Source organism: Arachis ipaensis, chromosome B06 (genome assembly GCF_000816755.2).
Source record: "Arachis ipaensis cultivar K30076 chromosome B06, Araip1.1, whole genome shotgun sequence".
NCBI classification, from domain to species: Eukaryota; Viridiplantae; Streptophyta; class Magnoliopsida; order Fabales; family Fabaceae; genus Arachis; species Arachis ipaensis.
This window is the reverse complement of record NC_029790.2, coordinates 3,374,666-3,385,324: the sequence shown is the minus strand read 5'-3', so window position 1 is coordinate 3,385,324 and position 10,659 is coordinate 3,374,666. Positions and strand designations below refer to the sequence as shown.

General features: G+C 34.9%; 1 protein-coding gene across 1 annotated transcript in view; it reads right to left on the bottom strand.

The window, feature by feature from the left end:
- LOC107646253 (kinesin-like protein KIN-7K, chloroplastic) overlaps window positions 1-10,659 on the bottom strand; it is an 11,617-nt gene extending 958 nt beyond the window's left edge. The window contains 20 exon segments of the mRNA XM_016350450.1: window positions 593-772; window positions 862-909; window positions 1,282-1,332; window positions 1,411-1,533; window positions 1,646-1,786; window positions 2,254-2,709; window positions 3,157-3,300; window positions 3,798-3,905; window positions 4,046-4,150; window positions 4,626-4,730; window positions 4,861-4,923; window positions 5,300-5,436; window positions 6,473-6,533; window positions 6,699-6,752; window positions 6,830-6,895; window positions 7,866-7,918; window positions 8,792-8,881; window positions 9,916-10,013; window positions 10,123-10,411; window positions 10,528-10,659. Coding sequence (XP_016205936.1) covers window positions 593-772; window positions 862-909; window positions 1,282-1,332; window positions 1,411-1,533; window positions 1,646-1,786; window positions 2,254-2,709; window positions 3,157-3,300; window positions 3,798-3,905; window positions 4,046-4,150; window positions 4,626-4,730; window positions 4,861-4,923; window positions 5,300-5,436; window positions 6,473-6,533; window positions 6,699-6,752; window positions 6,830-6,895; window positions 7,866-7,918; window positions 8,792-8,881; window positions 9,916-10,013; window positions 10,123-10,379 — 2,340 coding nt within the window. The 5' untranslated portion in view covers window positions 10,380-10,411; window positions 10,528-10,659.

The window sequence follows — 10,659 nt, the reverse complement described above, 5'->3', positions numbered from 1 at the left end:
TAAGATAATTTAACTAAACGCAACACTAGAGGCAGGTAGAAACAAATATTGTTAGCAGACAAAATTTTTCATCAATATAACTGCATACATTAGTTTTCCCTTATCAGTTGGTAAAATTTACACGTTATATAACACAAACTCACACATAGATGCATATAGTGGGGATCAATTCCTTGGTCATCATTCATTGTATGAACTCCTATCACACTTCCAGTTACCATTACTATTCTGTTTTCCAAAAGTTTCTTAATAGGATAAAATAGTAAACTTATATTATTAATCATTATAAATATGAATAAACATGATAAAATATTAACTCCATCTTGATCATTTAAGTAAAGAGTTAAAGATAAAGACAATTATGTATATATGCTTGTTATTCTCTCATTACAACTATTTTAAATGCTTATTAAGTATATATATAGTTATAATTGTCAAACATTTTTTTAGTTTTAATCTTGACACGATAAAAGAATGAAAAGACAACATAGAAGCATAATGAATAACAGGTCATCACAACCACTCCTAGAGAGGAATGAAATTAAAAAATAGTAATGGCACTCAATGAGGAACCTACATGATAAGAATATACCTGTGCTTGTAAAAGCAGCCCTTCATTTGTATCATTTATCAACTCATTTCCCTTGTCAAGATGAAGTTCACCATGTTGAGAATGATTTGCTGCAGGGCTAAAATTTCTCAACTCCAGTGCATCTTCAAGTTGCTGTTTCAGAGAAGCAATCGTTTCTCGCAGATTTTCACATTCACCAATCTGATAAGCCAAATTACTCAATTAGCTAACATCATAAAGAAAAGAAGAATAATATGAATTTTAAAGTAATTTAAGATTAGGTTTACCACCTTCTGACTAAGCTGTTCTTGAATTATATGATTATCTGCTACTTTGACCTGAATTAGCACAATAACATTGGACACGTCAGAAAACAGGTAGCAGCAAGGCAATATGTTCATGCACCATCAATTGCCAATTGAAATGTCTATGCTACATAATAAGGGCACTGCTGTCTCACATGATTAGCAGCATGGCGATTAGAAAATCAATCGGATTAATGACATACTCTCTGTTTTTGTTTAAGTTGGAAAATACTACAACAAAGTTTACTTTGAGGACTAAATTTAGGGTTTTTATTTGCCCCTCACATGTTCCACTAAAGACCTGCTCAGTGCTAGCTTTCATTTGAATCCTATCTGGAGTCTGGACTTTCTGTTTAATGTGAATGATATGCATGGATCTATTAGAAAGACGTAAATAATTCTCACCTCAAGTTCGAAAGATTTCTCATTTAGCTGTGCCATCAACTCAGAAACAGTCTTCTGCATAAAAAAACAGCATTAAGCTGGACTGCTAACAAGTGAAACGGCACAAAAAATAACGTCAATTGAATGTACCTGTGACATTCCTGATTGATCCATCTTATCTGAAACAATGACAGAATTAGAAATTTGCTTTTCCAGCAAATCTATTTGTTCACTCTTTGCCTTAATTTCATCTTTCAACTTTTTCATCTCCACCTTAGTATGGACAAAACACAAGATGCAATTTTCAGGAATTACAGCCAGAGGTATGACTCTAACTAGAGAGACAACACCCTATGTACAACAAAAGAGGAAATAAGTAACCTACATGAATCTGACCATCCTGAGGATTTCGTGCTGTTTCCTCAGACAGCCTCTTCAAAGCACTTGAATGAAGGGCAACTTCTCCACATAAAATCTTGTGCTGCTCCCTTAGAAGATCGATCTGATCAACTGACTTGATGCTTGTCTACAACATTAACAAGCACATGGGAAGCTATGAAGGTAAAATATAGATGTCTCAATGAACAAATGCGCTATTTCTCTGTTTTATGATAAAGAAACATATAAATCTTCCCACAAGAACTTAAGATCTTTCAAAAACATAGGCAAGAGATCGCTATGCTCAGAGGAACACTAAAGCTGAAATAAAATTATCACCATATCAAGAAGTACTTTTCACAATGAAGGACTAAACTGACTGGGTAAATATTGAATACAAAAACATATATGCATCACCAGACAAATTGGGGCTATTTATAGTGGTTTTTGAAGCATTTAAGTGCCTCTCAATAATAATTGTTTTACTTGTTTTTGGCTAAATATATATAGAACATACAATCTTCTTCTATGTCCAGTTACACTAGAGAAAAAATCAATTTTTCAAAATACTAGGGAATTTTCCTTCTTCTCCAAACCTGCAGTTAAACTACATACCAAAGGTGTTTCTGGTCCCAATAAACTATCCTCGCGAGTATCTTTATCCTCTCTTGCCTCTGATATAAGATCAGCAGATGGAGAACTTTCTGCAGCTAGAGAATGAGAAAGCCGGGATTCTGCATGGTTACCACTTTCTCCTTGAGGTGTTGAAGGTGTGCTAGTAGATTTTGCACCACTGGATTTATCACCTGTCTTTAAAAACGGAGTATAGGATCCTGGTGTTATTGCATCTGATAAACAACAGGGATAACCAACAAAAACTAGAAATACCTCCTCTTCTCCGAAGGAATGTCTTCTACGAGGACCAGGCCTGTTAGGAAATCTGGTTGAATGTGATGCTTTTGTGGAGACCAAAATCAGTTTAGTCAACCGTTGAATTCTTCCTAACAAAGCAGCTTTAGCTTCTTCTTCTTGTTCCAATCGGGATTGCAACTTAACTTGACCATCCTCTAACTTTACATTTCACAGCAATTAGAACCACCAAAAACTCGCAATGGTTATTTCAGAGTACAAAAAACTCAATGTGCATAAATTTACTTCAAATATATTCATTTCTATACCCATCATTATTCCTTGTAGAAGCTTTTATCATCTTTTTTTTTTAAATGACTAGCTCTTTGCAAGTGATATTGTAATATTTGTGCTCAAATTTTAGAAAAACAAAGATAGAACTGTTTGCACTTTGAAATCTAATTTAATCTATAAATGCTTTTAAATAATAATGATGACAGTAATAAATGTAACAACAACAACAACAGCAAAGCCTTGTCCTACTAGATGGGGTCAGCTACACGAATTAAACAACGCCATTGTAAATGTAAATGACAGCAAAAACAGAAGGCAGTGGATACACGCATGCGGGCGCGTGCACACACTCTCACTCACTCTATAATTACTTACCTTTTGTTTTAGAAGCACAATGTCATCTTCCCCAGTATCTTTTGGTTGAACTGTAACAATACCCCTCTTTAGTTGTTCCAATTCTTCCTTTAGGCATTGAATCTCTTGTTGGTATTTCTTGATAAGTGACTTCTCATCAATTATCTACAGATTCAATATAAATTAAAATAAAACTAAGAACGAAGCAGAGGAAACACATGCTTAAAGGATGACAAAAAAAAGAATGAAGCAGAGGGAACATATGCTTAAAGGACGCAATAAATGGGTGCAATAAAGGAAAATAATCGCAACTCTCTGATCATGCTACTTTGCTATGTACCTACTAGTACAACCTAACATAGACGCAGTACACAAACGTGAGAAGTCAAGACACACCATTGATTTCTGAAGTAGACAAAGGTAATGCTGAATTTTCAAGATTCAGGCCCCTTATTTCAATCATCAACTACTTCAAACATAGACAATCTCCCAAAGTACCTTCACGAGTAAAATTTAAACTCTACAGGCATATGGAATTTCTTCCCAGTGCACTCAAAATAACCATTTTAAACATTTCTTCCATAAAAAAAACTAGAGATAAAACATGTCTAAGGATTATGAAAACATTTTTTATTCAGAAACAGTGTTATGATTTATCTTACTTTGTTTTGTGCTGCTTGGATTTCAATATGCTTTGCCCGGTGAGCAAACTTCAATGTATTATGTGTCTCCTCAGTACTACTTGAGGAAGGAGTCACTGTGCAGATAAGCTGAGTTTTCAATAACAACGAACTATCAGAACTTCCATTTGTGTTTCAACATTTCTACCATGAAGATCTTTATAATAACTTGATGTATTTTTCATGTATATATAAATTCATGACAAATATCTATAGAAGGAAAGCCTTACAGATACACGTCCATGACCACTGAGTGAAGACTGAAGTAGTCTAGTCAGTTTGGAGTCCCTATAAGGTATGTGACTGGGTTTATCTTCGGTTAATTTTGAAATGACCTGTGTTTAACAAAGATAATTACACTTTAATACAGGCACAAACATAGGTCCATAGATAACAACGCATACAAAAAGCTTTAAACAATGACAATAAACACCATAAAGAAAGCTTTACACAATGCATGCAATGGTGCTTTAAACAGATAGGTTGGTCTTTAGGACAGCCAGGCCATCCAACCCATTTGACAGTACAAAATAAACCAAATAGAAACAGATAATTTATTTAAATAATGGCAGCTAATTTCATGGTAGTCAATCACATTAAAGTTAATAAAAAGAAACAGATATCTCTGCTGGGAATTAGACAGAGAGACAATATGATATAGTCTTGGCAGCAACAAAGTGTAAGACCAATAGACCATGCAACCCAAAAGTTGCAGGGCCTTTACTTCTACTTCACCCTACCATGTACCATCTCCCTCCCCAAACTAGGATTAGAGTCCTACGTACACCAAGAAAAGGTTTGAGACCTCACAGTTCCAAGAGTTAGAAGACTTTTATTGATATAAGATCCTTCTCTTCTTCTCATGCCAGTTGTTTCAGCTTTTGAGCTCTCAGAACCTGCCAGATCGATGAGATTCTGCAGGTATAAGTAAAATATTAAAAAAAAATGTAAGAAGCTTATAAAACGTAAAGCATGAACAGATAACCCATGGTAAAACTTTGAAGAGGACAAAATGACGTGCAACGAAAAAGTTCAAAATGATTACCAGTTGTGACAGTGTCACTGCTTCTCCTTCACTATTTTCACCACATGGACTACTCTCTATGGTCTGATACAATACAAGAACTGGTTAAAAATAATACAAGCAATATCATCTTTTATAAAAGGAAGTTAAAGAAATAAGTTACATCTTTATGTTATTGTTACATTTTTTCTTTTCATGCTAGATCATAATTCATGATCTAGCTGGACATATTGGATATATTTTTACTGAACAACCCCATCCAACAACAGGTCACTTGTTAAAAATAATACTGATAAATCATAACAGAAAGTAAGATCAATAATAAGGGATATTTCTCGTCAAGATGTAAACACAATGGACTAAATATAAAACGTCAATGTAGTATTATAGTTAGAGCACAGTATAATAATCATGTTAATCAGCTAAAACAATGTCATTTGTCTATTTAGCACAAACCCACCAGGGTAAATATTGTATGGCTCCTGCTGCTGAGTAGGTTGAAGTTTGTGGATCCCACATGTCTGTGCTCTGTGATCAAAGTAGAAATTTGTCAAGAATAAAGAAATGATTGGGTACTTAAGCTAAATAGCAGAATTCAGTGGGGACCATCAATTAGGACTTTAGAGGATCTCAATTTTCATGAATCAGAGAATTCACAGAACCACTAAAACAGGTTTATTTAGCTTTCGTATTTTTCTTTTTGATAACAGTCTAACCACTATGCAGCTACTTTGTAAGAATCCCATATTAAATTTGTTAATTGATATATGCCTAGCAAAAAATTATAAAGCATAGCATAACCTATTTTGCATCAAAAGGAAACAGCCGAGTTAAACCAATTAAAGGAAAGGGATGGGATAATTTATCAGCCCCTTTCTTCATAGGGCTACTAACTCAATTTTAAAACTAGAAAACATCACTAGATAGAAGACAAGTCACAATCAAACAACAGAACTGCCAGATTATTCCGGTATAGCCAGACCATCAAACTAAATAATCCACAAGAAAATGAGCAAGGCCTCTTGTTATAGCCTAGTGCTTGGGAAAAGCATAACTATGCTATAACAAGTTGGTAAAAGACATGGCAGAAAAACCATTGACTACAGTAATGATTGGATAGTTAACCAGGAGAAATCACTACAATATTATATCGGATCAGAGTACACCTTACAAGTTGCAACTAATCAGAAACTATTTGAAGTTTCGAACAGCTAACTACCTACCCATGTTTGAGTCTGAGTCTTACTCAACACATAAAGGTCAAATTTTGCATGGGTGATCCTTGTGAATGACACATGATATCAGCCCCGACAATGAAATATCTTAAGTTTCATTTTTATCACTTAATTGGGCCATAAGGGCTTTCTCAAATTCCCCACTAATCATTGTCAACCTATGAAATTTGCCTTTTGCTGGTCATGTTAAATTCAGCACAAAAGTTTATGGATCACACGCTAGTTAATGCATATGACTAAGAATTCATCTACATCCCTTCATGTCAGTGTTTGATCTCCATTTTACCGGGGTTAATAATTTTTTTAAGTAATATCTAAAAATAGTAAATCATGGAATACGCTCTTAATTTGTCATAAAAAAAGATTTATAATACGGAAAAGAAAAGCTATAATTGGCACCTGCGCATCCTCTCTGATTCTTAAGTTCTGTCCTGCTGGATTTAGTAAGTCATTAACAACCTACAATAAAAATAAGTTCAGACTTCCGATAGAGCAAAGAGAAAAGCAGCAATTGGGAAATTTCTTTTAAGCAGCATCCAGATAGAAAAAAGTGAGTTTGGGGAAGACAATAGCATAAATTTAGCATCACAAGAAAGTAGTAGTAGTAGAAGAAGAAGAAGTCACCTCATTGTATATCTCCAAGTATGAAACACGAAGGAGGAACTCCCGATTTGGAGTCTGTGCAGAATTGTCAAAGTATCAGACTGTGGTTCCCATAATAGAAAGTGCAACAAATAGATTGGTATTTAATATACCTCTTGGATAATGCTAAAAGCATCCTTCACGGCAAGAGGTATGATTCCAGGAGATCTTTGATCACCCTGAAAATATGAACTCATGAGCAAGAGGTATTACTATGCAATGAATTGGGTACTTGGGTATTGGAATTTGGAAATTGCACTCACCATATGCGAGGGGAAAACTCATGATACAAATTAAGACCAGAAATTAAAGCTATTACTTGATTCAATTACTACTGTTATCTAGTCTAATTATGTATACATTCTCTCAAATTTTGGAGCATCAGCAAATGAGGCTAAAAATATATTCCAGGAAAATTAGACAATTGAATTAGATGCCATCAAATTAACCTTGCCCAGGCAACACTAGAATAACTTTTAAAACAAAGAAGACTAACAACAAAGGGATATGAATGGAATACTGGAAGTTATAACGTTTCTTGTACTGGAAAAGGCTCCAATAAGGTGAGAGTCCAACTAAACCGAGAAGATGAGGGGTTATACAGTTCATTTGTCTCTGGTTCCCACCAAATAATCTAATGGTGGATAATCCTTCATTTTCTCACTATTTAGAAGGAATCTTACTTTAAAGGAGTCAAACCCATCCTATACTAATTGCCATTGGCAATTTTTTATAAGTTCAAATCAGAATGACCCATCGATATGAATAAATTTAAATATAGTCCTAATGATTAGAAGGATGTTATATTATGTTGTAAGTTCATGTATCTTATGATATAATAAATTAAGTATGTAAGTTGCAACTACAATTGAAACCAAATGAACTTGTAAACCTATTGAGATAATCATAGAACCTCGATCTTATATCACCAAAAAGATGTCAAATTCCACAGAAAAATGGACTCAAATACCAATCAATCAGCATATCAAAAGAAGAATGCAAGAATTGCAAATTCATGACAATTTCTTTTGTGGTTAAATGTAGCTTGATTACTGTAAAGTACCAGGACATGGAAAGAAAAGTATCAAAAGCATTCAGATCAACAAAATAAATAAAAAAGATGGTGGTAGAAAACAGGGGCAGTCTCACATGCATTGTATGAGTCTTCCCACTGCTTGTTACCCCATATGCAAATATTGTACCTGTTAAGAAAACCAAAGAGGTTAGCACATGAAAATGAAAATGAATAGGTTTCTGCAACACATAAGTTCCCATGCCTAGTGACTTCCAATTGGAATGATTGCTGGTTAACCTCGAGGAGGATGAGCTAAAAATAAATAGTTTTACGCAACAACGAAATTGCATGACTATCACCCAAAAATAAATGTTGATGGCAGAGACTCAAAATAATTTTCATGGACATAATAACTAAGCTGCTTAAATTTCATGCACGTGAATTTGGCAAAGTCCTGAACCTAGTGATTATTTCAAAAAAAGGGTAATAACATTATGCAAACTGATTGCTAAGATGTTTAGCCTCAAACCAATTATTAGTATCAAGTTAACATCATGATCAGACTCCCATCCTAAGCAAACTTATGGTTTGCAAGTTTATGTGCCAACAATTGCACATACTATGGCTTCATGACAAATGGATAAAAAGAATTCAAATTCTTACAGACTATGAAGGATGGCAGTCCTTCAGAAATCTTTCTTAAAAATCTTCATTATGTGTGATTGCACCATGTTTAATAAGAAAATTTGGGATATGTTTAAATATGAATCCATCGCTATTAAATCTTATGTATCTACCAAATTCAAGATAACAATTTAATTCTAAAATCTAAATGAACAATAGTATTACTATACATGTTAGAGTTGATCGGCCAGAAGCCCAAAACACTAAGTCATATTATTACGTCCCTTACCTAATTAGTTGACATTACTAAATATCATTTCCAATATGCATACAAATGTGATTTATATATTTAGGGGAATGGTCCAATCAAAACAACAGTAAATTCTATTACTTGACCTTGCTGAATAAATATGTAGTAAGTTCAATATGTGATTACCGTTGATGCCCTCCATAGCACCACTAACAACATGCTGAGAAGCAACATCATAAACATGACGAGTTGTGGTCGTGGGACCAAAGACACGATCTAGAAGCAAGAAAACAAAAACAGCGTTAATAATTTTAAAAACAACTATGACTAATGAGAGAGAGGGGCACACAATACTATTTATTGAGAAGAATATGCACTTGATAAACCTATTAGGTTTGAGGTGAATACACGTTGCATGATATTTACCCTTTTCTATGTAATAGGATAATGAAAGTTTTGTGAATACAATAATCTTCTTCAAATAGCATTACCAATCTTGTGAGCATTGGGAGAAAAGAAACAAAAGATACCTTGTCCTAAATCTGACTTAAAAGATAGCTATGACTCCAAAAGAAACTTTTGAACTGGGGTCCTCTTTAGCTTTTACTTAGGATTCTTATTCCAATTTCTCACTCATTATCAAATCCATATTAAAACTTTCCATCCTCAGAAACTGTTTGAGTGTTTGAATTTGTCTGGCCAAGTCTTTCAAAAACAGCTGCACATTTATTTGGAAATTGTTCAGCACCAAGCTAACTTGATGAGGGAAACTCGCTTTTGATGGATTTGGTGACCCGTGCCTGTGTCCTCAAAACTTAAAATACTTTCTGACGATTAATTTGTAGAAGAGAACAATAGCAAGGGAAATGTCACTCTATGCTCCCTACATTTTGGTGCTAATGCTTGGATTCTAAAAATGATCTCTAAGCCATTCATTCCCCCTTCTTTTCCCCACCTAAACATAAGATTTCAATCTCAGGAACAATTATTATAAAGACTAAAGATGTTCAATACCTTCAATGTAACTAAGAACCTAGAAGCATCATACTCATAAGAGAAAATGATTTACCATCATAATGTTCCTCCTAATTACTACATGAGGGATAAACTGATAGTTTTTAAAGACTAAAGATATTGAAAATATCTACCTTCTGCTTCATTTAGTATTTAGGGTGATGTTTAGGAATATTTTCACAATGCTACATGTCATGGCTCTACTCATGAATATATATATTCTTCACCCCTCAATAAAAATGCAAGCAAAAGTTTCCATTCATGAATGTCAATTTTGGATATGACGCATAACATACCGTATGCATACGCTATGGAGGGATTATACTCGTTTCGCACTATGGTTTCTCCGTCAGCATACCAAGCAATCTCTTCTCCCTGACGAATCTCCCTCGGACTTTTTTATCCCATGCACAGACACGTCAACCAAAATCAACAGGCATCCACAGCAAAAAAAAAAAAAAATTGTAAAAGAATAAAAAAAAATAAAAGAAGAAAAGACTTACTTAAGAGGACGAAATCGGACGGTGACGGTGACATTCTCTTTGGCCCTGTGTACCTCCAACGGCACAGGTTCCGGATAGAACGCGTGCGGCTTGCTTCGAGCGGAGGAAGAAGCAGGGGAGCTCTGTCCGTCAACGGAAGTTTCTAGAAACTGCTTAGACGACGACGTGGTGGAAGACGTAGGCGAATTGGCGGCGCCCTTGGAGGTGCTGCTCGCTCCTCCGAATCTCCTCGGTTTCACACCTTGCTTCGATGCCATCACTCACTTCTCCACTCAAAGCCTTCAACAATCTACAACATAAATAATCCAAAAAAAGCAACATTAAAAAAATTACAAGAGAGAGAGAGAAACGGAAAAGCTTAAAACAGAGGAAAAGGTGCGGAAAAGTGGAAGAGAGAGAATTGACCTGAAACTGAAAGGGGAAAAGAATCAGGGACGCATTGTGGAGGGAGATCGAGCTAGAAGACACAGATCGGAGAAGTGCGCGTTGAGTTCAGTGTGTAGCCAAAAAAAATTAGAGCGTAACAATCTTCAGCTG